The following is a 24,983-nucleotide window of genomic DNA, read 5'->3' on the forward strand; positions in this document are numbered from 1 at the left end:
ACGGTCGCCGACGACTACCTGCCCCTTGCCGGCGACCGCTCGCGGAAGCAGAAGAAGAAGAAGCTCGCGGAAGAAGACGATGAATAGTGAGGGAGGGCAATAGGACAAACGAAAAATCAATAAGGATAATTTGGGAAGAAAAAAAAATAGTCCCTCAAGCTCAACATTTTCGGTAAGCTGAAAGCCCAAAGCAGTCCCATCCTGCCTTGGGCTTTTAAGGGCTCGTTTGGTTTGGTTTTGGGAAAATGCCCTTGACCAAATGCATATATCTTTAGGGTAAAGGGGTTTTCGGGAATGCTCGGGCATTTAGCAAATTACGCATTGGAAAGTGATTTGTGTAAAAATACCGTTTGGCAAAACTTATTACAAAATGGCATTTTGCTTTTAATTTTTTTTTTAATCTGAAAATCAAATCCGGCGCCCGGCGGTGCCGAACAGCCAAATCTGGCTTCCAGACCATAGACGCACGCCGTCGTTTATGGTCACAGAGGCCAGATCAAAAGGCCAGATCTGGCCGTTTGATCTAGACAACCTGATTCGTGCGAGCCAAAGTCAAAGCACAAAAGCAGGGAGTCGACGCAATGCTGCGTCGAAGGGGATGGATCTACCGTAGAAGAGGAAGGCGTCAATGGTGGAGGCGGAGGTGGAGGCGGTGGTGGGGCCGGTTGAGAACTCGAAGTCGAGGGCCTCCCAGAACGGCGGGCGGGAGGGCCATCGGGTTGGTCGAAGGGGGGTGAAGGCCAAATCTAGTGGCTTGAGGCCTGGTTCTCACGAGCCGAAGGAGTCGACCAATGCTGCTCGCGCTCGTCAAAGGGGATGGATCTGTCGCAGAAGAGGAAGGTGTCGACGGTGGAGGCGGCGTTGACAATGAAGGCGGCAGCGAAGAACTCGAAAAAGTCATGGGGAAGAAGGTGAATGACGCGTAAACCTTGTGAAGCTAGCATTTGGGGAATGCAAACCCAAAAACAAATGCCAAACACACTTGCATTTACCTAATGGGCTTTGGACCCCCAAAGAGCTTTGGGAAGTGGTTCCCAAACGGGCCCTCAACCTTGTGAAGCTAGCATTTGGGGAATGCAAACCCAAAAACAAATGCCAAACACACTTGCATTTACCTAATGGGCTTTGGACCCCAAAGAGCTTTGGGAAGTGGTTCCTAAACGCACCCTAACAGTAGAGCTTGCATTGGGAGAATGTCAGCATTGGGCTTTGAGCATTTGGAATGCCCACATTTCGCAAATGGGCATTCAAAAGCCCTTGCCAAACACCCAAAATTTCTCCCGATGAGCTTTGGGGGCCCAAAGCCCCTTGAAAATGCCCAACCAAACACCCTAAATCAAAATGCCATCACTTTTGAGTATCTATAGTTGCCTCCCGTCCTTTGCAAGTAGGAAAAAAATATTATAATGCTAAATATAGTAAATATTTTTCTTTTATAATTGAACTTTAGAATAAATGGTTGCTCATTCGAATGCAAATCATAATTCAAGTTAGTATAAATTGTAGTCCCAAAAATTATCAATCCGGAAGCACCGCATGAAGTGTGACCAAAGCGTTTGAGGGGTTTATACTAATAGAGTACGAGTATGTAGTTGATTGAAAAAGGGAGGAATTCCATTAGTTCCTGAAATTTATTCATCAGGACAAATCTATGCAACCCATAAGTAAGTTCAAACTGTTGGTCCCTATACAAATTGCTATGAACATCCTCGAGATTATAATGGGAAGAAACATGAATCTGTGTGCGTTAAACCGAGTGTAAGCCGAGTTTAGGTAAGGTTGGAGAAATTTGCAAAGAAAGACATAAAATTCATCTCCTGAAAAGAAGGGGAACAATCTCAAGAAAAATTAGGGCAATCCCAAATGCTGGCAACCGCCTAAAGTTGTTTCTTCCTACTCATTATTACAACTAGTGAATAATGCAAATCGATTTGGAAACTTACAAAACCAAGAAAAAGAAGATGAAATAGTAACTTAAATCATGGTGACCAGCATGAATATTCTTCCCCGGGCCAGAAATTACAGACCTAAAAAACAAAAAGGTGGGGTCAGCAAGAGGGGGAAAATCTATAAATTGAGATGCAATTAACCGGCATTGCACTCTTACTTCATACAATCCCTAGCTAAGCCACGATGATATCTTGGCCAAAAGACAATGAAAATACAGGATAGTTGGCAAAACCTAAAGCATTCTTTAAGTGTCAAAATAAAAGTGAAATTGTAGCTCTTCACGGGCCACTCTCTTATGCTATGACTGAGAAGCTTATTTCTAGGCCAGATGATTTGTCTAAAGTAAAGAGCAATCAGATTATGAGGTCATTGCCTAAAATTCTATTTAGACTGTAAGTTGACAAGTCTCCTCGCATATTGCAGATTTTTTGTTTTAGCCCCAGTTACCGGGTGTGGTATTAGAGATTCCGAGGCTCATTCCATCAAGTCTCCCCTTAAAGGTTTTCCATGGACATTGAAATAGTCAACCTTCTGAAAGAGGAATTGTAAGATGTTGGCCATCCGGAGACATTCTTTTGCAAGGTCTAAACAAACTGCTCTATGCCATTACATTATCGTCATAATGAACTAAAGAAGAAATGTAGCAATACAGCTTTAAAAGCTTTATCGTCGGGGTAATAAAGAAAGAACAGATTGAAAAACATGACAGCTTTGATCCTAAATGTGCAAGAGGATACTTTTAGAAGGAAAGTCAAGAGGAGAAAACGAGAACCAAAGAGAGAAAATTCCATAATGGGATTGCCAGGACCTCGTTGCACGATCTCTCAGATGCATGAACTCTTTGACAATACTTGTGCCGATGCCTTGGTCATACATCATCATTGCAAGCTGATTGAATGTCAGAATCAGCATTCTATTTGATAAAAAAACTGATCGTAGACAAAAATTTGGCAAGAGTTCCTCCAAAAATCTATATGAACAGTGGCCTAGCAGAAATCTCTGGTTGCCAAGTGAAGCATCACTTATTGCAAAGAAAACTACAACTAGCTTGATGTTAGTCCATCTAGACTTAGAACACACGGTATCGACTGGTCTGCTCTGCAGCTCATTCAGCTTCTAAGCTCTAAGAATTTGCACAGAATGAACCCCTTGAGCACTCATCACACGTCATCATTGCAAGCTGTTGAGAAAGAGTAGTGAATGAACTCCTGATAATAATGTCATTCCTATATTCTAGAATAAATGAAGAACTATTGGAGTCTGAATATCACATCCAAAAGAATTATGCAAAAAGCTTGTAATAAATCACACATGAGCAGCATTCCGAAGTTCAAAATCCATACACCAAACATGAAAGTCTAGTGATGCAACAACATTCATTCATAAGCGAAACCTATGATAGCTGGATCATTTCCAACCAAGAGTTATCTTGAATTTTACAATAACACATAAAATTGCATATCATCATTAAGTTGTAAATCCTGGCAACGAAGAGCACTCAAAGATCAACAAAACCATAGTATGGAACCAAAAAGGATAATTTTCATCTAAAACGACAAACAGATGATTACAAGAGTTCAATTAAGGAAAAGTTCTGATAATTCAACGCTTAGATTATTTGATAAACTGAACCGTGTTTCAATACAACTGTTCCATGACAACAGAAGATATATCCTCCCTACTCTTAAAGCTACTACTGGAATTTGAATGGAGCCAAATATAAAGGTTTGATCTTTGCTTCTTGTCCTTCATCTAGTCTTGGTTTGGCCTACAAAATTGACAAAAAAGAGGAGTGTGCACTTCTTTATTGATATATAAAGGTGGAGAAACGTAAAACCATCTATGTCCAAGACAAGAGGTGCATCATTTCTTGGTGATATTGATCACAAACACAGACATCCAGTCAACAAGGTGCCCTCACGGTTCTCTACGATACTACCAAGATACTATGAACATGACTGAGGAATGCTTGTGCACTTTAGAAATTGATTTTTTTTTTTTTTTTTTAAAAGTGCGCTCTTCTCCACGATTAGAAGAAAACTAGCTACAATTACGAAAATAGTTCTCATTTCTAAAGCACTTTTATTTTCCCTGAATACGAATCCACCAACTTCTCTATAGGTACACTATAATCTATATTTCCTCGTATAATTCCTAAAAATTTTGAACTCTTAACTTTGAAAGTAACTGCACAAACATAACCTCAGGTCCTCATTACATCAAGGGAAAGAGATCAAAATCAATTAAAACAAATATATCGCAGCAACTCACCAGAAGATATAAAGCAAGAAAAGGCTATCAAGGTGGCCTACGAGTGATGGTTAGATACCTAAAAAATCAAGTAGAAGGGAAACCCATCAGTGAGACCACCTAGACAACCACACTATATCTTCACAAAGGTTCACGCTAGTTAATCTAAACACAAATTTACACACCAGCGTAGCACATGGCAATACACGTTCGGTCTGCATTTGACCTACTAATTGCAAACATAGAGTCACAAGGTACAACACAGAAAAGCCTAGAATACTAACATAAGCTTCAATGCCGCTCTGAATTAACATAGCCTAAGTACCAATCAAGCAAATCAAAGACAAATAAGCCACCAAAGAACGCTCAAGCGCGATTCAAATTTCCGCAAGAGTTGCGATCTTTGGAAAGGAAAAAAAGAATGGAGCTGAGAATTTACCATCGGGAAGCCATCCATAGGAGCGGCGAGTGATGGAGAGCATCGAAGTCATCAATGCCGAGGAAGTAGCGGTGTGGTACGGCAGCATCGTCTCCGCGCAGGCGCTCATCTCCACGGGGCTCCTTCAGACCACAATCGACAGACGTCACGAAAAGACCGCACCTTCCGGAATCGAGCCCGAACCGCAGACGCGAAGATGATAGACAGGACAAGAATCGAAATCGAAAGTGAACTCTCACCTGAAAATCCGATGAGAGAGGGGCCGGTTGGTCGCGGCGGCGCGGGGCGCGGACCGGGCGGGTTTGGCGGCCCCGGACGCCACCCGCGACGCGGCGCTGCGGGCGGAGGCCGACCGGAAAATGGATCTGGCGGCGACGGAGGCCATCTCTCGCGGCGAGTATCGGTGCGCGGAGGAGCAAACGAAGTGTCGTCGAAGGAGGGTTTTGGAGCAGCCGCCAGTGCATTAAAACCCTTCTGAGGGAGAGTTTGGATGCTCGGATAGGGTAACACCGGTCCAGGAATAAAAATGCCCGCCTGCGGGTTTCATCCAAGATCGAAACCCGGATCCGATTTCACGACCCGTGACCCGAAATGGGGACCCGCGAGCTCCGACCGTGAAACCCCTGAAAACGGCGTCGTCTCCCTCGCTGCGTTCCGGGACTGGACCCCGAAAACGGAGTGTTTGGATGCTCGGATAGAGTAACACCGGTTCAGGAATAGAGACGCCCGTCTGCAGGTTTAACCCAAGCCCGAAACCCGGGTCCCTCTCACGGCCCGTGACCCGAAATAGCGGGCCGCCGAGCTCCGACCGTGGAGGAAACCCCGAAACTACGTCGTCTCCCTCGCGGCGTTCCGGGACTGGTAGCAGTAGTTGCTCCAGCCATTCTCTCTCTCTCTCTCTCTACACCTTCTGCAATCTGCTCTAGGGTTCGCGTTGATGATTACCGGCTTCGCGCTACCGATTCGCGCTTCAGCTGGGAGCGGCTGCTGACCCTTTTTTTTGGGCTCTTGGTAGATTCTCCGGCGATGGCGTCTCTGTTCAAGGTACGCAATTTCGTCTCTCTGTCGTCATTTGCGCGGCGTTCTGCGTTGCTCCGTGCGATTGATTGGACGAGTTTAGATTGCTCCAGAAAAAGCTTGTGGAAGGAGATTGTTCTGATTTGGTTCTTTCCCGCCCCGATGGACCCTCTTGTTTTTGGGGGAGTTCCAGCGGGACCTGATTATTCAAATGTTTTCTGGTTTGGTTGGGTTGGATGATTGCACGATGGGCATTCCGGATCAATTTTTTTTTTCTCTAGTTTTTTTAAAGATTATTTGGTCATTGAAGTCTTTAGAGCGCCCGTGATGAAAACTCTTTGAAGAAAGATGTGCCCTTTTGCTTCGAATGGTTTTTGCCGCCGCTGTTAGGAGGCTTCTTGTTTTTCGTCCGGGTGCTTTCTGTGTAGCAGATTATCTGGATGTTTCTCTAATGCTTTTTTTTCCGGTTCTGAGGCCCGCTGCACGATGGCTGCGACGAAATTAAGAGCTTGTTCTGGAGATGTGTTGGTCGACTTTTGCAATTTCTCTTTTGGGCTTTTTGTCTGACTGAGGTTAAGGTTTTGCGGACTAGGCTGGAGCTTTTGTCAATATTTGAGAGAATTAACATAGGCATCACTCGATACCCTCTTTCTTCATGAGTTCTGCGGGTGATTAAAGATGCATGAACATAAAATAGACTTGGCTTTGGCGAAGAAAATATTCATCTTCGTGTATATCTGAGTGATAGGATGCAGTGATTCCCTTTTCTTGCCTTCTTTTGATTTGTTTCTTCATCTCAGGACCAAAACAAGCTTTCGGCATACCGAGACAGAAAATTTTCTGGTACACAAGAGGAATTTGAACAAGCACTGCTGTCTTCTACCACTGTTTACATTGGGAATATGTCCTTCTACACAACTGAAGAACAAGTTTACGAGCTTTTCAGCAGAGCTGGAGAACTCAAGAAGATTATCATGGGATTGGATAAGAATAGCAAAACACCTTGTGGCTTCTGTTTTGTTTTGTACGGCCTAAATCTTCAAAAACCTCATATAGAGTTTCACTTTAATAGTCCTTAAGTTTCCTTGGATTGTTCACTTTAGGCACATTAGGTTAATTTCAATTGCTTAATTGATTTTGTACTGCATTAGTGAAATTTAACAAGATAATTCGTTCTAGTAGCTGGTGGTGTCAGTACTTTTTAGCAATGATGTCATCAGCTAGGTCTAATGGCTCAAGTGGATAGGCTGGTGTTCTTTAGCAGAAGGGAAATGAATAGCTCAATCTGTACTCAATGCGGTTTTTAGTGTACCATTGACATCATAACGGATGCTCTTTGTACTACAATCTTTTTATCCCATCTTACTGTGATTTTAATTTTGCATATTTGTATGATAGCACATTGGTTATATTTACTTCGGTTGGATTAGTGTCAGCTAAAGCCATTACTGAGGGCGCTCCTATTGCTGTGACATATTTATACCCACTTATCTTGCTGTGTATACGAGTTTTCTAATTTATCTTGTTTATAAACTTCTTGTAGATACTATTCTAGAGAAGATACCGAAGATGCTGTCAAATATATTAGTGGGACAATTCTTGATGACCGTCCGATCCGTGTAGATTTTGATTGGGGATTTCAGGAAGGAAGGCAATGGGGCCGTGGTCGAAGTGGTGGACAAGTGAGATTGCCTCTTTTCTCTGTTTAAAAATCTAGTGCTACTTAATTTGTTTCAACTAAATCATTCTTTCTAATTTTTTTCTTCAGGTACGAGATGAATATCGCACTGACTATGATCCAGATATCCTTTTAAAATTATATTTCTAATAGCTCTGGTCCTCTTAAGGTCTAATATCCTTTTAAAACTAAATCCGTTTAGTTGGAAATGGTTTCTAGAGTAAACTATGTAATAGCATGAAGATATGTGCTGGCATTCTGCTTTTGGCCCAAATGATAATAACTGGTACTGCTGCATATTGTCATCCAAAGAATGTTTGGCGTTTAAACGTTTAAGGTTGATAATGCGGAGGAATTTTTCAGCCAAGCTCATAAATGGTATAAATATTAATGTTTGTAATTTCATCCATGGATATATTTGAGTTTCTTGAATTGCTCATTTTGATATTGGTTATCCTTCGTAACGTTCTTCTTCACGTTTATAATACGGACAAATTTTTTGGCTGAGCTTATAAATCGTATAAATACTAATGTTTATAATTTCATCCATGGATATATTTGAGTTTCTTGGATTGCTCATTTTGATTTTAGTTATCCTTCATAACGTTCTTCTTCACATTTATCTCTCTCTGTCTCTCTCTGTCTCTCTCTCTCCCTCTCTTTGAGGTACTAGTTGAAATATCATCTTGTGTGAAAAATATTGTTGATGTATTTTTTCCTCAAAATCTGTCTTACAATAGTTGGAAGACTTTATATTTGCCATTTAATTTTCCTATAACATGTTCACGTAGAGGTGGATATGGGAAGTTGGTACAGAAAGAGTTGGAAGCGCAACGGCAGCTTGTTGACTATGGTGCTGGTTCTTTGGGCTCCTTCCCACCTGTTATGCCACCTCCTTGTAAGTGTTCTAGGGCTGGTTTCACTACATCTATCTGTGTGCTCTAGTGTGGAAAATGGGCTGGTCTTTGTACTACGTCCTCGGTGGCGAATGAGTTGCTGGTTGCAAGATGAATACACCAGGGGATTAACCAAATTCAGGGAATTAATTGCTGCTTTCATGCTACATGAGTCGTTAGTCAACGTGTAAACTCACGATCTCTACCCCAGTCCAGCAGATGCCTGGAAATACCCAATACCTCTACAATGCGATGCAGCATCAAGGCCCATGCTTTTCTTGTGCCGCTTAGACTATTTTGTATTGCCTTTTATTTGAAGAGTACTATTGAAATCTTATGACCATATGGTTTTTCAGACGGAAGGCATGGTGGAAGCCAGAGTCATGGCGGATCATACCGTTACAGTAGAGGTGACATTGGCAAAAATGATTGTAGATCCTTTTGACATTTGAACAATTTCATGAGCAATACTTGTTTATACTTTCTACCTGATAACACAGATTACAACCGGAAACGAAACCGAGAAGATGACCGTCGTCCATATGAATCTTCAAAGAGAACTTCAGACCATGAATCCAGCAGAGACCAAGATCCTGAGTCGAGACTGGTAATGTCACCTTTAGATACTGTTTAACATTAGTATTTGTATCTTCAAGTCTATCCATTCCAGTTTGGTGTCTTTATTTTTCCTGAAATTGCAAGTATCTATCTACTGGAGATACGGTACTTGTATCTTAAGAATATGAGATAGAGAAATTTAGTCTGGCTGGTTCACTTGAGTGGGTTTTTGGATTATAGCTGTTCACCATGTACCTCTAGTCTGAAGCATGCAAATTACTTTGCAACTTGTTAGCACCACCAATAGTTTCATGCTGTCATGTCAGAGTTCATTTAGTTGAGAGAAGGGAGTGTGTGTTCGTATGTCCCATTTTTGTTGTCATAACCGTGCTGAAAGCTGGCTGGTACATTTAGATAATGAATATGACAACAGAACAAACGATGGTGATTCTGCTTTATGTGTTTCTTCATGTTATCTGGATGTTGTTATTTGGGAAGTTTATGGTCTTGTTTAATTTTGTAGGAGAAGAATCCACGCTTCCGCGAAAGTGGTGACTCTGATGAGGAGGAGGATCATAAAAGACGAGCTTAGCCTGATCTCCTGTCATTGACAATTGGGTGCAAGCAGTGGCATCTGAAATTTTAATAGAGAGGATCTTGCAACTGCAATCTTGAAGCAATCATACTATACATTCTCATGATGATTAGTGAATATCGAGCTATCTGCTATTGATCTCAAACCACCATTTTATAATGACCTGTAGAAGTGTAGGACCTTGTCGACCCTTCGGCATTGTTAAGTAACCAACGGAAATGATGAGCTTGTTAGACATTGAGGCTTTCTTCACAAAAATTGGTTTCTGCAAAAATTTAACTAGTCAGAGTCTTTGCAATTTACTGCTGTGGGAAAGGCATTACCATTTTCATGTTCTTATTCGAGGTTTATGACCATTTGGCGCTTGGTTGCTTCGACAACATGTTGAAAGGTCTTCTGAGTTGACAGTTCCAATGCAGCATGGACAAGCTATGTCTTCACTGATTCATTTGAAATTTCTCCAACGTTTAACATGAAGTGATTACCTGTTCAAAAAAAAAAAAAAAAACATGAAGTGATTAATCTGATTGTGAAATCCCTTCCATTTTGATTGGATGAGGACCACCTTTAGTATGGTGGATATTAGAAAGCGATGGTGCCTGGATGGTCAAAATGTTCCCTTTATTGGTATTTTTTACATACACCACAGATGAAGTCATGTTCTTTTATCGTGAAGATCAATGGTGCGACATTTTCAGTAACTCGATATCGTCTATCGTATAATTCCATCACCAAAAAAGATGAGTTAAAATAATGCATCTCAGGATGGCCAAGGAAAAAAGGCGATGCATCTCAGGATGGCCAAAGAAAAAAAGGCGATGCATCTCAGGTGGAACTGACATCTGGGTCATAGGGTGGATTATAGAGAGACTTTGGCCCCTCATTCCTTACCGGAACTGTATTAGAACGCACTGAACAGGGAGAATTAATTTAACCAGCCACACCGTGAAACCAACTCGAGAAACAGGTAACCAGGGGCCATCTTGGGATCATTGCTGGTGGTCACCGTAAGGTAACTATGGGGGGTTGCCTCCTACGGGGCCTCTGTCTAACATCAGTCCGTTCATTTTTGGCACTCATAAAACCAACTTCTACCCATGCCTCGATTCTGGCTTTACTATTAACATTTTTTTCATGTCTCTGCATGATAATGACCGTTATTTGGCTAATCGCAATGGTACTTAGTGAAAGGAAAGGGTTCTCTGTCCAGTTGCCCATGCACTGGCATTGCTACGCAGAAGTACGCATGCAGATACTTCAGGGCGATAGAGTTTTAGAAATTGATATAAACTAGTGCCAACAGCAGTACTTGCAACTCCCAGCTGTCCGCAGGTTTTAGCTTCCCAAAGCCTCAGGTTGGTGTCATCACTCCCAGATATAATAGAACTCGCGTCGCAACTGAACTCTCTGACCAATTGAATAAGCAACTAGAGAGATTATAAACCACAGGAATGCCAATGGCACGCGGAAATTATGACCGAGACCCTTGTGTCACAACCCGAAAAAAGGGACAATCCAAGAAGGTTCTACACAATTGCAGTAACCAACCTTTAGAGCAAGCAACCCTCAACTAGTATCTTTAAGTTTTAGGTTTTCCAAGTGTTCTAGAATACTCCCACTCTAGAATACTCCCAAGGGCAAGAGATACAATAAATGTACAAGTATGTAAAAAATGTGGATAGTTGGAAGTTTGGGAGATATGATCTTCACCGTCACCGTCACCATCAAATTGAGGTGAGATCTATGAATACGATTTATCCTATACTTGTATATATAGGATCTCCTCCCACTCATTGTATCAATCTATTCACAAGTGAAATACAAATTCAGAACTTCTTTCTAGAATTTCTCTCTAAGATCTTTGTGAATCTCTTGTGAATCTAAGCTTAAATCAATCAGCCCGTGACACTTGCATACAAAATAGATTTATGGTCAAACCTAATTGTCAGGTTCAACATAAATGGAAGGCCCATATACGATGTTGGATACTTTTTTTTTTTTTTTTTTTTGGTAAGTACGATGTTGGATACTTTAACCTAGGTTAAATTCATAAAACCAATCGAAACACCTCTTAATCTATTGGACGCCAACAACATAAGGTTAAATTCAAAGAACCAATCTAATCACCTCTTAATCTTTAAATAAAGTCCTTTCAGATGCAATCTTTTGCCTTAAATGTAGCATTTTATTGGGTTCCAACCAATCTACAAGATCACCACATCCACATACCCATTTACATAATACGCCTTTGCACAACTCGAAAAAGTATCTACCAAATTCCAGATTCACTTCAATGCCTTATTTCACATATTTTTGCTTTAATCCCCGTATGTCAATTATGAAAAAGGGAACAAAAAGGTGAAGCATTTTCAATTGCTAGTGCACTCCTGGGCAGCGCGTAGTGTCCGAGTAGATACTCTTACTTTCTCTCGAACCATAATAATATTATTTGATCAGATCATTGCAATAGCTGCAGTCTAAGAGATTGAAGAAGAACATACAGAAATGCTATCAGAAGAGAATTGCAACACAATACACACTAGATTTAACTGTTGTTTTTACAGCAGTGCAGTTCATCAGCTCCATTGCATTTCAAGAAATAGAATTTGTCTATGTCTGAATAGGAAGAGCTGAGTTAGTAATGACTACATAACTAAACTGTACATCATAGATTAAGTTGTTCTTCAACTAATCTCTAAATTAGAATGAGAGGATATTCTGCAAAGAATAACTGCATATAAAGTTGTATGTATCTTAAGCTGCTCAGCATGATTCACCAGATTATATTACACTATCAATTCAGACAATAAGTTGCCTCAGTGAAAGTTTTCAAATTAACTTCTTCCTTCATCTCTAAAAAATCTCACTTCCAGTAAAAGACTGAAGTGACAACTTGCCAGATTACCCCAGTGATGATTTTTCCTGTTTGGGATCACATACGCAATTTGTAGAGGGTTATGTTGCAGTCACTGCAAGGAAAAAGAAGGCTATCATGACATGCCTTAAATTTAATAGCAAAGGAAATAATCTTATCAAAGTTAAAGCTGATTGAGACAAACGAAAGTGGTGAATCACATCTGTTGAGCATCCAAAAACATAGATAAAGTAGACAAATAACGAACTACAACAGCTGGATAACAAAACCAGATGTGAAACCTCCAATGAACATCTTGCGGGAGCATGTGAGAAGAAGGAACAAAAAGAAAATGTAGGATGGGACAAATGAAATGCATACAAACCTTCCTAATGTTGCCAATTTTCCAGGGTTGAATCTTACAGATATGACTGTGTCCGTTCCCCATTCAAAACTGCTTATTGAGTGAGATCTACACAGAAGGATAATATGAAGTGTCAGGATAAAAGATTATAAGTACCATCACAAAAATGAAGAGAAATTACTGTCCAAGAACACCTGTTCTAATTCCAAATATCTACTTGAGCACCAGCTGTATCAAAAAGTTCACAATCCCATTGGTGATCAACTGCCACACATCAATAAAGATTCTATCAATTCCACAGGATAAGAGAATTTAACCACTTGTAGATACCATCAAAGCTCTCACAGGACTCTGATGACTGGAATATTGACATACTGTTCGCCTGTCAATAGATTTTTAAACAGATACTTATACTATACATTTTTCTGTTATAAACAAATAAAGATACCAGATGCAAACTACATGAAGATCTGAAAACAACGTTGAACAAGTGTTACCTCGAAGCGATGTCCCAAAGGCGGATATCCGTAAGATGAAAATAACAATGACAATTAGCTGTCTACCAGCCATTTAGTTAATATTAACAGTTCACACTTGCAGGGAAAAAAGTTTGATAGATGACGTGTAATTAAGATGCAAGTATGTGAAGGGCTTCACCACTGCCATTTTGGAAAATGGAAAACGTAAAACCAGGTCCTGGACAGGAAATTTCTCCAAGGGAAGAACAACAAGAACCGCAGCGTAACGGAGATAGAGTGATGACCAATGAAAACAAATGCTAATAGAACAAAGCCTCTAGCCCCAAGATTATTGCTCAGTGCAAAAAAGTACAGCGAGATAAAGCACAGAGTAAAAGTAAATCATTAAGGAACGGTTTGGAGAGTTTAGTTCAGCATATAGCTTATTGATCATTAGTAGCAATAAGCATTATAAGAGCTGGGAAGGTTGCTATGGCACAAGCACAAGCAGATAATTCAACAATCAAAGAACCATATCCAATCAGCTAATGATTGGGTAAAGACCAATGGGAGTTGGCAGCTTCAACTTTGATAAAGAAATCTCCATGTATTTACAGGTACATATCGCTGTTCAGCTCGAGCAAAATTTGATTCTAAAATCACAAGAAGCTCTTCTACATTACTGACCATACACATCATGGAAATAGGAATACTCTCAGCTCATCTAACAAAAGAATAAAACCTGATGATTAGAAAACCTTTCACTGTGTCAGTGTAGATGTATTGAGTATAAAAAGTACAATGCATAAATAATCACCAGGTGATCCGCATTCGGCTCCTACCGAGCAGCAAAAGAACTTTCAAACAGACAAGAAGGGCCTGATGCTTTCCACATGCATGGAAAAATGTCCAAAAACGGAAACTGCAACTGGTGAGTTCATGCCCAAAAATTTCTATCTGGCCAAAGGTTCTAGCTGAACTTCCATTCTCCCAGTAGGTTGAGCCTCCTTTTCTCCAGAAATTCCTCTTGGGCTCAAAAGATCCAAGGAATCATCTTCCTCCAGATTACCCAACACCCAACTACTTCTTCCATTTCCATATATTCTCGCCCTTTGCCGCTGCTTTTCATGGTACTCCAGATACATGACTATCACTGCACCAATCAAGAACCAGATAACTAAAGCCCAATCAAGTCCATGAACATTTTCACCACCATATCTGGCTCCTAAGAGCTTCATTCCACTTATCAGGGCAGCCACACCAGCAACAATAGCCAATCTGCCAACTATCACATGAAAATATTCCCAAAGAATCCTTTTAGAAGAAACCTCCTCTCCATTGGCAGGTCTTTTCGGTCTAAAATATGCATTTAATGGCTGTACACAGGCCAAAAATATAGCAGTGAAGCCAAACTTTACATGCAATGAGTTCGTACGTAAACCACGAAGCTCAGCAACTGCAAATAGAAGGGCAAGCAAGACAATGGATAAACCTGAGTACTGCAAGTAAACATGTATCTTGTACCATTGGTCACCTTTTACATGTTTCAGGTATCTAGCAGCCAATATTCCACCAGGGAGCAAAATACCCCAAGCGAGAAACATCATAAAACCATGAACTGCTAATACTGGCCGTAGATCCTGCTCAGCCTCAGCAGAACCACGCATAAGTAGCACTCGCACAGGCCTTTGACTGGTTACATGATGCATATTTCTCTCACTTAAGCGCTCATTAGTCCATTTAGCACCCATCGCCCATATCACTTTAAGAGGAGTGGTGGGGTCGACTATGTTCCTACATTCTGGCCTGTCGCTATGACTGCACGCTGGTTTCAGTGGACGAGTGAACTCCATTGTCATAATCCCATTTTCTGACTTGCACCTCACATATGTCAAATTTTCATTTGTTGGATGCACACTGGATGCATCCTGCCCATCTATCCAGTATGTATTGACCCTTCCCGTGCCATTACTGTCAACCCAACCAACATAAGCATAGCTGTTCACCATTCCACTACCAAATCCAATTGCAAGATAACCACTTTTCTTCTCCCCACGCGCAGCAATGGATATCGATTTCTCAGACAAAGTCCAGTAAAAATTTACCTGTTGATCGTCCAAAACAACGCTGTTGTTGTACATATCAGCTAAACCACCATCAACCACTTGAACTCTCCATCCCATTTTCTGATGATACAACGACTGATAGTAAACTTGATCGGGTGTGTTCCTATCAGGTGCCCAAAACAACTCCATTGGACTGGCAGGGACTCCTTCAGCTTCAGGCCCTCCAGCATACACAGTCTCTGTTGTATTCCTCAAAGTGGCATTACCGCCAAGAAAATCTGAAGTGATATAGAATGCAACATCATGCCCTGCTTGTATTGAAAACTTTACCTTTACCCCTCTTTCCACTCGCAGCACTGGTGCCTCCTTCTTATTGATATAAAGCACTTTTGAAGGGTTTGGTGGATTTGGGTAATGCATTGCCTCACCAGTCACAACAACAAGAGGCATGTTCGGATCTGCAATAATCAAATCCTGATCCTCCTTATCCTCTGCATCCAGCGGACCAAGACAATCATTGACCCTTTCGGACACATTTAGCGGCAAATGACCAAATCGCACAGACTCCTCACCTCCATGATTCTGAGGCAGATAATATGGCCTAAGAGTATCTGGTGGGCTCATCAACCCCAATGCCCAAATCACAGTCGCATTGTCTTTATAATTCACAGGCAAATCATACTTCTTATCAACAACACTCAGCTTCCTCCGGTACCTGATGAAGGAAATACCATCTCTTCTATGTCCATACACCAATGCAGTATTATTCACTGCAACGGGGTCAGTAGGCTCATATATCGTATCAGGGCAGACTCCCTTTGCATTTCCATCCTTATTAATTGTACACTCACTGTACCTCGTAATAAAATAATCATCTGCGAATGGAGTGCCCTCCTCCGTGAACCCCGTCACCGCCACATCAGCTCCATTCATGTACTCAGACGTGGCTTCCGGGTTTGCCCAACCGAAAGCCATGTAATTCTGCGTCCCAATTGCCGCTTCTAACCCTATATCAATAACATCTTGATCCACATCCAATGTCCACCACACACGATAATTGGGAGACAACACTTTACAGTTCTCAAACATCGTCGGCTCCCTATAAACCCTAACCGCCCCATCCCCAGGATTCGGGGTTGGGGTTGGGGCCGGGCTCATCTCCGATTTATTCGGAAACACCACATGCCCAAAGTCCGACGCCGTGGGCAAGTCCCACACGGCCAGAACCGGGATCTGATCCCAGCTAACATTACTCCTCAAACGAACGGTGAAAGACTCGTTTTTGTACGTCCGATTCAAGACCTGATCGGAGACGGGGTAACCGGACGTCATGTTACCTAAATCGGGCGCGATCGCGCCCCACCAATGCACGTCGAACCCGGAGAGCATGTCGAACCGGGAAACCCTAAAGGAGCAGTCGTCGATCACCCTGACGGTGCCGCGCACCTGGTGCTGGACCATCCTGAGCTCGGATTCGAGCCCGACGAGGGAGCTCGAGTTGGAGCAGCTCCGGCCCGGATCGGCGGCGCGGCGGCAGGAGAGGAAGGAGAAGGCGAAGAGGAGCCATGGGAGGAGGGCGAGCTTGGGGAGGATCATTTGACCCCGATTCGCATCCGGCTTCACGCGGCCGGAGCTCCCGTGCGGGGGAGGGAGATCGAATCGGCGACGGCGGCAGCGGCGGCGACCGTCGGCGGCGGCGGTTCCGCGAAATCGACGGACGGAGGAGTGACTCGGTGGTGCTTTTCGGGAAGTGCTCTGACGACGAGCGGGTCACAACACCGCGTGGCTCGGTTTTGAGGCGTGGAGGGCGAGGGCGTTTTCGTAATATCGAGGAATTCTTTGCCCTGGAAGTGGAGGGCGTCGTGTCGGGAAAGTGGTTCGCAGGTTGCTTCCCCGAAAGAGGGCCGGCGAGAAACGCCTCGCCGAGAAGCAACCGGCTTTATCGTATTTTGTTTAATGTCGGCCCCAACATTAGAAAAAGAAAAAAAGTCTTTTTTATTTTTATTTTTCTTGTATTAAAAGTAATGTTGTTTTTGGGTCTATTGTTTATGTTTGGCATTTTGGTATGATTTGTTGGTGTCTTTGAGGCCCTTATTAATTGGGTCATCGCTAGGACACGCACACCTAATTGCTTTGCAGGAAAGAAATGAATTTTTTCCCCCATTTTCTCGCTTTCTTTTCTCTTTTGGTAACGACGTGAAGCGACGTGTAAACAGAAAGTGCAGCTCACGTGCTGGATGAAGTAAACAACTTGTGAGAAGAAGAACGGACAATCTTGAGGACTTGGCAGGAGAACAGATGCCATGAATTTGGACGTCCATGCTATCACTGACTGGATCCACGTGTTGTCAATTCTAACATAAATTAATTAGATGGACTATGTTTAAAAATTATTTATCAAGTTTAGAACTATATTATCAAATTGAAGATTATGGACCGAATTGACGGTTTACAAATTTCGAACTATCACTAACTGGATTGACATACCGTCAATTCTAACATAAATTAGTTGAATGGACTATATATTAAAAAATTGTTTATCAAGTTTAGAAGTTAGAATTATATTAGTCAAGCTAAGGCTGACCTCACGGTGGCCCAGAGAAGTCAAGCCTCATCGACGATTGGGCGATCCTAGCCTCGCCCAATTGCCAGCAAGGCTCCATCATCGATGAGGCGCAACCTCGTCGAGAGCCGACGACACTCCAATGAGGTTGCCAATCCTCATCTAGTCGATCACCGATCATCCCAAGGCTAGCGAGTTGGCAATCGGCTAAAGCTTGAAGAAAAAGAGAGAGAAAAGAAATAAGTAGTACAAAAATTAAAAGAAAATCGTTTGAATTAGAAACTTTGAGTATAATGTCAAACGCAATTCTATTCCGAAAATAAAAAATTTAAGCAACTATCAAACGCTTCATATGCTTAAAAATTCGTTTGGAGAATAAAATAAAATAAAAATCATTTCCATCACAAATTGTTGTTATTACCAAACAAACCCTTAACCAACCACACCGTGAGACTGACATAAGTAGAGCATTGATGCTCAGTAATTTCAACTCCAGTTCCGCTAAAAAAAAATCCTTTTTTTTGTTCTTGATTTACAAGGTAACAAAATCTCCTCCACTCCATTTTGAACTCAAGTTAAAGATCAAAGCTTATGATACAAACAAATCATGTCTTGATAAATCGCCAATAGATCAGAAACTGACTACTTGTGATGCTCCAGGCAAAAGCTGGCGTGACCAAACATTGGCTAACTCTCGGGCCACCCTTCATAGGAAAGGACCGCCGTATTCTACCAAAATTGTTAAGACTGAAAGGAGCTTGTGCATCGTCGCCCTATCTCATCTCTCAGGTGAAGTTAACTTTTCACTCAAAAGCAGCCTCTTGAGAAAGATAGAGCCCCATCCAACAATACAGATTTGAGAAATGCAAATATTATGCCATGCAGCACAACACGCTAAAAGAAGAAGCATCACTCAATTTCTTTGATGATTCTTCTTTTACGTAATGGCTCTGCTGAACTAGATCCAGGGGCACTGTGTGCTTTTCTTCTTTCTTCTTTCCTTCTATCTGCTTCATTCACGGTGCGCCTTAGAATACCTGCCTTGTATATTGGTTTAGGCAAGTGTCTGTGCCTGCATATACAAAGAAATTCAAGGTGAAAAGAAGACTAATGAGTTATTTCCCACTAGAAGCAGAAAGTAGTGTTTTCAGATATTGCTGGCATCTTTCACAGACAAAAAAGCATGAAGACCCATCAGCACATGGATTTTAAGTAGATATTGTTACCTCACGATACGCTTTACTTCAGGGAGGTGCTTGTATCGACTCTTGACAGCTTCATGATACTCATGCTTGCGGCGCTCTCTTGGAAGAACCTATGGCATGCAAGTACAATGTGAGGAGCTTGATTTGCCGATTCAGAGCAGCATTCTATAAAGAATCAACTTCAGTCCGTTTATTTTTGGCATTCACACAACCTTCTTCTAGCCATGCCTCAAATCTAATCTTCCATCAATGACATCTTATACATGTTTGTGCATGACAATGACAATTGTTTAGCCAATCACAATGGTTCTTTGTGAAAGAAAAGTGCACTATGTCCTGTTGCTCATGCACTGGCACAGCTATGCTGAAGCATGCATTCAGATGCTTCATCGTCAAAAGAGAGTTTCAGAAATTGATATAAACCAGCGCCGATAACTACTTACAACTCCCAGCTGTTCAGAGGCTTTAGCTTTCCAAAGCCTCAAGTTGGTGTCATCACTCCCGGATATGACATAACTCGCATCGCAACTGAACTTGACACAAAATACCCTACACGCAAGCAAACCAGTCAGAAGACATAAGATTGAGCTTACCCGATGGAATTCCAACCTCAAAAGGACCCCTATCATTTAAGGGCTTCAATGATACTACCATCTAAAAGACATCTCTAATGAACATGAGAGAGAGAGAGGAAGAGAGAGAGAGAGAGAGAGAGAGAGGAAAGAGAGAGAGATTATAAACCAAAAGTCTGTAGTTGGGGATACCTTTGCATTCTTTTTGTATGATAAACTTCCCTACTGTGACCTCCATTATACTGGAAAATTCTTACCTGAGAAAGAGCATGGGTTATTGTGACTCTACTGACCACAGCTTTTTATTCACACAAAGCAAATGTAACACTGGACTTACTGTTCTATCATAGGATCCAGTTACAAATTCCCGGCCAGTGGGAGAGTAATCAATATCCATCCTATAAAGAGAGAGATTTCAATTCCAAGGAATCCACAATGACAGCAATAAATACATGACTGCAATGGTCTCTAAAACTACTAAACCATCATCTTACACAGCAGAAACATGATCCTTGTGTACACATTTGGCTTCTTCCAACTTTCTAGCATCGTAGCTGTAGCAATTGCAATCTTCATTTGCCTACATGTAGCAGTGTTTTACCGTAAGTTCTACTATGCTGAGCGTTGAAGTGGCATGTATGAAAACAGAAAAACTCTTCTTCCTAAGCATGTAAACAACATAGGACTTCTATGGTCAGTTGCTACACATATCAAGGTTAGATTTTAAAAAAAAAACAATTGCCTAATGACAACATTCGAGCAACACCTCAATTTTTTCCCCTTCAGAATCTATGCTTGTTTATTTTTTCTGCTCAAGAAAATCTGCCAACACATTTGATAAATGTAAACAATTGGAAATTGTACATATTTTTCCTAGATAAAAGTACCCTGTCAAAACAAATTCTGACAGATACTTCAGAACTAGCAGCTAATTCCTTCAACAATGCCAACCATCAAGAGTTATAATCTTAAAAGCTGAAAACACAGTAGGAATGATATATCACATTTAAAAGCAGCAAGCTTAAGCTAATAGGCGGAGGGAGACAACAAAAACATAAGGCCCGTGTAAAAACCATAGATAAGTGATTTGGAGTACTTTATAGTATCTAGAACATAATAAAGTCCTCTTCCTTCAGCATCAACAGTCGCAATTTTTTGTCTTTTCTTGAGACATAGCATTCAATAGTGTCCATTAGGTTCCAACTGATCTACAAAATCACCACATCTACATAGAACCTTGCAAAAAGAAAGTCCCCTAATTACATAGCATTGCCTTGCACAACTCAAAGTGTCAACCAAATGTCAGATTCACTTCAATGAAAGGGGAAAAAAGAAGGTGAAAGATTTTCAATCAGTAGCACACTCCGCAGTCTAAAAGATTGGAGAAGACCAGAAAGGAAAACTATCAGAAAAGAATTGCAACACAGTATAAACAGGATATAACAGTTGCGCTTACAGCAGTGAAGTTCATTGGCTCCATTGGGTTCCAAGAAATAGCATTAGTTTTTGTCTGAAACAAGAGAGCTGAGTTAGCAACGGCTACATAACTAAAACCGTACATCACTAAGTTGTTCTTCAGATAACCTCCAAATTAAAAGGAGAAGATATTCTAAATGAAGAAAACAAACATTTGAATGCATGCATCTTCATCTGATCGGCATGATTCACCATTATTGATTCAAAAAAAATTAGTCATCTCGGTGGAAGTTTTCTTATTATTTTTCTCCTGCATCTTCAAAAGATTGCACTCTTGATAAAACACTGAAGTGATAACTTGCCAAATTACCCTCATGATAACTTTTCTCGTTGGGGACGACATACGCAAATCATAGAGGGTTATGCTGCGGTCACTGCAAGGAAAAAGAAGGCCATTATTATGTCTTATATTTAACAGCAAAGGAAATATATTTATCAAATTCAAAGCTGATTGAGACAAATGAAGGTGGCGGTTCATATTTTGTTGAGCATCCAGAACATAGATGAAATTGACAAACAACAAACCATAACAGCTGGATACAAAAGCACATTGAAACCTCGAATAAACATCTTACTGAACCATGTGAACAAAAGAGGCAAAGACAAGGGAGGATGGGACAAATACAATGCATACATACCTCCCTGATGTTGCCAATACATTAGGTTCTCCAGGGTTGAATCTTACAGATATGACGGTATCCGTTCCCCATTCGAAACTGCTTATTGGCTGAGACCTACACAGAAGGATTATATGGAGGGTCACGATAAAAGATTAAGTTGCATCACATGAAAGTAGAGATATTACTGCCTTCAAACACCTGTTTTGATTCCAAATATCTACTTGAGCACCAGCTGTAGCAAAAAGTTCACCATCCCATTGGTGATCAACTGCCCTGCGCGTTACATAAAAGAATTTTGATACCAAGAATATCTAAATGAACCCAAAGATTTGGATTTCGCAATTGGTAGATGACAATAAAACTTACCAGAATGCATTCTTCCATACATAAACTGCCAGTGGCTGAATGCAACGAAATTGAGTTGTTAGTTCAAAAGGGCAACTGTTCATGGCCCAACAAGTGTCAAAATACGACAAGCATACCTTTGCCAAGTTCTCATGTGTGCCATCAGACTCCCCAAGAGTAGCTACAGGAACATTCCACAATCGAACCCTGAACAACCAAAGAGCAGGTTTGCCATGTAAGGAGTATAACACATGCAGAATTTTGCCAGTCCAAAAACTGCCATATGTTAATGTTACATATTGCAAAAATCTTTATCAACTGTCAAGTGCCAATAATGGGACTTACGTGCTATCAATTCCGCAGGATACCAGAATTTGACCATCTGTAGATGCTGCCAAGCCTCTGACAGGGCCTTGATGACCAGGAAATTGACATACTGTTCGCCTGTCCATCGATTTTCAAACAGATGCTTACACTATACATTTTTCCTTTACAAAAAAATAAAGACACTAGATGCAAACTCCATGAAGATCTGAAAATTACATCAAACTAGCCTTACCTTGAAGCGATGTCCCAAAGGCGGATATCTGTAAAATGAAAATAACAATATAATTAGCTGTCTTCCAGCTATTTAGTCAAAGACAACAGTTCACACCTGCAGGGAAACAAATTTGATAGATGGCACATACAATTTAGATGCAAGTATGCCAACAGATTTCACCACTGCCCATTTCGGAAAACGAATAACGTAAATCCAGGAAAAATTTTGAGTCTTGGACAGGAAATTTCTCAACAAGAAGAACAACAATAGCTGCAGGAGTCACAATCAATGGAGATTTGGGGCCAAAGACCATTCCACCGTCACTCACTATGTTATCAAAAACTTTAAAAAGAACTTCATGCAGCTTCCTAAAGGATTATATTTCTCAAATTCAAACTCATACATCGATGTATCATAACGAATCAACAGTTACTTGCACCACACTCATCCTCATTCACCACACTCATCCTCATTCACTGCTTAATGGAAACACAACGACAGGATGAGCATAACATCAACATACCTCCATCCATAGAGCCAGAAAATATTCCCTTCAAGTAATTCGGGTTCTTGGCCATACACGATACCGAATCGACGTGTCCATCCATGGCTCCAACAAAGGGCCTTGCGAAAACCTAGCCAGTAATGAACAGAGCAAGATACGCAATTAAGAACGAAGAACAGCCACATTATAAGCAGGCAGAACGGAAACGGAAAACCGATCACGTACGGAAGCAAACCAGTCAGAAAACGAAGCTGACGAAGAACTTCGCATCGCATAAAATACCCAAGGATCCGAAAAGTCCCCTTAAAAAAAAAAAAAAAAAAAAAAAAGAGCTCACCTTGTCCAATTTAGCTGCATTCAGAGCCCGGACGTACTCCACCGCCTTCTCTTGGGTCCGAAGGTTGGGGTCGAAGTTGCGGAATACCCTCTGATCGAATTCGGATCGATTTTTTAGCAAAAAATCCAACGATGACGAAGAACCGAAGCAGAAACGCAGCGAAATTTCCGGAAGAAATTTCCGGAAGAGCTTGGGACGGCACGGCTCACCTGGAGGTCCTGGCTGCGCTCTCGGGTGAACTCATCCGTGGAACGCGATATCACTTTCACCTTCATCGCGGCGTCTGCCGATATTGCTCGGCCAGAAGTAAGCCGGTTTCAGAAGCTCTCGCCGGCGGTGACCGTTTCTCTGGATCGCCGAAAAACCCTAAAAAGAGAATGGGGCGCTGGAGAAGCGAACTAAAACCCCCGGGAAGAGGGAGAGGGAAGGAGAAGAAGAGAGGAGAGGAGAGGAGAGGAGAGAATTTGGGCACGCCATGCGAATGGGCTCGTGATATATGGGCTTGGCCCAAGTTCGTCGCAGACCGGCCCAAAGTCCGATCTACATAGTTCCACTCAATTATTGAAAAACGTTGACATTAGACCTGAGCAGTCTGGTCCACCTAAATAGGCCATCCCAAGTCCCTTCCCCCACAAGCCATTTTTAAGCAATTGAAAGGGAGGAACACGGGATAATGGATAACGACCCCACTGGGCTCTCACAAGGGGCGGTGAAGGGGAAGCACGGGATAATGGCCCCCTGGGCTCTCCGGCCCCCAGGAGGGAGGTCACTACCTTCTCCTAGCATACTAAGCTAGTAAACCCCCAGTGAAAGGTCCGGAAGGTGGCAATCTCCCGGGGTGGCTCGTTAAGACAAAATATTTGATTGATAATATATCCAAAACCGAATTTTAATACTTTTTACAACTATGTAAATATTAATTTTATTCCTATACACATTTCTTACCATATGATAGATTTAAAATTCGTGATATATAATGTTAATAATATGCAAATAGGCACAATACCGATTAATTTAATAATTACCTACATTTAATATTATAATTCTTGTCAATACTAATCAATTTGATGTCAATTTATCGGTTATAATTAATGAAGATTAACTTATGTTAACAAAGGCTAAACTAATGAAATTCTATAAACACAGAAACCCCTAGAATTTATTAATGATTTGCAATATTATTGATCAGATTTGGCCGACTCAGTTCCTCTCGCATTTTTTCATTTTTTTAAATATGTATTTAAAAAAAAAAACCAAATTAGGTGTCAAGAGGGGTTTCTGTGTTTATAGAATTTCATCAATGGCTAGAGGTAGTTATTTAAAAGAAGTAATATGTGAAACCATAATGTAAAACATATTATGATTTTATAATATCTAATATTATGATTAATCAATTTTACATGTCATTAATAATATTGAGTAAAATTGATTATTAATTTGTTGTTCGGTATTTTGCCTTGCTAGAATTTCAAATTATGATTATTTTCATATTATGATTATCATCAATTTGAAATCATTTAAATATGGCTTAATTTTATAATTAATAATTTATAAAATTCATATTATCATTATGAGCGAGGGCTTATAAACTAATTGTCATAAAATAAATTAGATATTTACAAAATTATATGATTTGTAGTCATAATTATAAAATTTGAATTTGCTTTGCATTTTCCTAGTAACACTTGTCATGG

At 41.1% G+C, this 24,983-nt stretch overlaps 4 protein-coding genes across 13 annotated transcripts; 1 reads left to right on the forward strand and 3 right to left on the reverse strand.

Annotated features, from left to right (window-relative positions):
• Window positions 1-1,743: 1,743 nt before the first annotated feature.
• Window positions 1,744-5,087, reverse strand: LOC104424937 (protein NUCLEAR FUSION DEFECTIVE 6, mitochondrial). Of its 9 annotated transcripts, none has more exons than XR_001982574.2 (4): window positions 4,879-5,087; window positions 4,640-4,761; window positions 2,759-2,838; window positions 1,744-2,027 (listed from the first exon to the last, which is right to left on the reverse strand). XR_001982574.2 is itself a non-coding variant. In XM_010037484.3 (3 exons), exons 1-3 carry the CDS (start codon window positions 5,022-5,024, stop codon window positions 2,020-2,022), a joined length of 276 nt encoding a protein of 91 aa, XP_010035786.1. In that variant the 5' UTR covers window positions 5,025-5,087; the 3' UTR covers window positions 1,744-2,019. The 9 variants fall into 9 exon arrangements, 4 of the variants coding, with proteins under 4 accessions (XP_010035786.1, XP_010035780.1, XP_010035782.1 ...); XR_001982578.2 differs by lacking the exon at window positions 2,759-2,838 and adding an exon at window positions 4,222-4,279 and having other exon boundaries at window positions 4,879-5,086; XR_001982576.2 differs by lacking the exon at window positions 1,744-2,027 and adding an exon at window positions 4,222-4,279 and having other exon boundaries at window positions 2,524-2,838; window positions 4,879-5,086.
• A 399-nt stretch (window positions 5,088-5,486) lies between these two features.
• LOC104424939 (nuclear cap-binding protein subunit 2) lies at window positions 5,487-9,723 on the forward strand. Its single transcript, XM_010037486.3, has 8 exons — window positions 5,487-5,683; window positions 6,457-6,680; window positions 7,200-7,338; window positions 7,425-7,458; window positions 8,122-8,232; window positions 8,587-8,640; window positions 8,731-8,837; window positions 9,312-9,723. Exons 1-8 carry the CDS (start codon window positions 5,666-5,668, stop codon window positions 9,378-9,380), a joined length of 756 nt encoding a protein of 251 aa, XP_010035788.2. The 5' UTR covers window positions 5,487-5,665; the 3' UTR covers window positions 9,381-9,723.
• A 2,174-nt stretch (window positions 9,724-11,897) lies between these two features.
• LOC104424941 (cytochrome b561, DM13 and DOMON domain-containing protein At5g54830) lies at window positions 11,898-17,022 on the reverse strand. 2 transcript variants are annotated; one of them, XM_010037490.3, is made up of 4 exons: window positions 13,877-17,022; window positions 12,796-12,865; window positions 12,623-12,709; window positions 11,898-12,352 (listed from the first exon to the last, which is right to left on the reverse strand). In XM_010037490.3, exon 1 carries the CDS (start codon window positions 16,719-16,721, stop codon window positions 14,013-14,015), a length of 2,709 nt encoding a protein of 902 aa, XP_010035792.2. In that variant the 5' UTR covers window positions 16,722-17,022; the 3' UTR covers window positions 11,898-12,352; window positions 12,623-12,709; window positions 12,796-12,865; window positions 13,877-14,012. The 2 variants fall into 2 exon arrangements, with proteins under 2 accessions (XP_010035792.2, XP_010035790.2); XM_010037488.3 differs by having other exon boundaries at window positions 11,906-12,352; window positions 12,796-17,022.
• Window positions 17,023-18,069: 1,047 nt separating this feature from the next.
• On the reverse strand, window positions 18,070-23,707 carry LOC104424942 (DDB1- and CUL4-associated factor 13). Its single transcript, XM_010037492.3, has 17 exons — window positions 23,499-23,707; window positions 23,290-23,379; window positions 22,971-23,082; window positions 22,466-22,493; window positions 22,252-22,350; window positions 22,044-22,113; window positions 21,928-21,962; window positions 21,760-21,834; window positions 21,580-21,675; window positions 21,252-21,315; window positions 20,922-20,975; window positions 19,960-20,045; window positions 19,803-19,863; window positions 19,658-19,722; window positions 19,337-19,442; window positions 18,915-19,003; window positions 18,070-18,760 (listed from the first exon to the last, which is right to left on the reverse strand). Exons 1-17 carry the CDS (start codon window positions 23,562-23,564, stop codon window positions 18,598-18,600), a joined length of 1,359 nt encoding a protein of 452 aa, XP_010035794.1. The 5' UTR covers window positions 23,565-23,707; the 3' UTR covers window positions 18,070-18,597.
• Between the last annotated feature and the right edge of the window lie 1,276 nt (window positions 23,708-24,983).

The sequence above is a fragment of the Eucalyptus grandis genome, chromosome 11, assembly GCF_016545825.1.
Source record: "Eucalyptus grandis isolate ANBG69807.140 chromosome 11, ASM1654582v1, whole genome shotgun sequence".
NCBI lineage: Eukaryota > Viridiplantae > Streptophyta > Magnoliopsida > Myrtales > Myrtaceae > Eucalyptus > Eucalyptus grandis.

Coding starts and splice junctions, on each gene's coding strand:
- LOC104424942 (XM_010037492.3), bottom strand. CDS start 23,564: ATGAAGGTGAAAGTGATATCGCGTTCCACGGATGAGTTCACCCGAGAG. Junction 23,083..23,289: donor ATGCAGCTAAATTGGACAAG/GTGAGCTCTTTT, acceptor ATTACTGGCTAG/GTTTTCGCAAGGCCCTTTGT. Junction 21,316..21,579: donor GTATTGGCAACATCAGGGAG/GTATGTATGCAT, acceptor TTTTCCTTGCAG/TGACCGCAGCATAACCCTCT.
- LOC104424939 (XM_010037486.3), top strand. Junction 6,681..7,199: donor TGTGGCTTCTGTTTTGTTTT/GTACGGCCTAAA, acceptor AACTTCTTGTAG/ATACTATTCTAGAGAAGATA. Junction 8,233..8,586: donor ACCTGTTATGCCACCTCCTT/GTAAGTGTTCTA, acceptor ATGGTTTTTCAG/ACGGAAGGCATGGTGGAAGC.
- LOC104424937 (XM_010037478.3), bottom strand. CDS start 5,024: ATGGCCTCCGTCGCCGCCAGATCCATTTTCCGGTCGGCCTCCGCCCGC. Junction 4,762..4,878: donor CTCTCTCATCGGATTTTCAG/GTGAGAGTTCAC, acceptor TGTGGTCTGAAG/GAGCCCCGTGGAGATGAGCG. Junction 2,839..4,639: donor CTATGGATGGCTTCCCGATG/GTAAATTCTCAG, acceptor ACATTCAATCAG/CTTGCAATGATGATGTATGA.
- LOC104424941 (XM_010037490.3), bottom strand. CDS start 16,721: ATGATCCTCCCCAAGCTCGCCCTCCTCCCATGGCTCCTCTTCGCCTTC.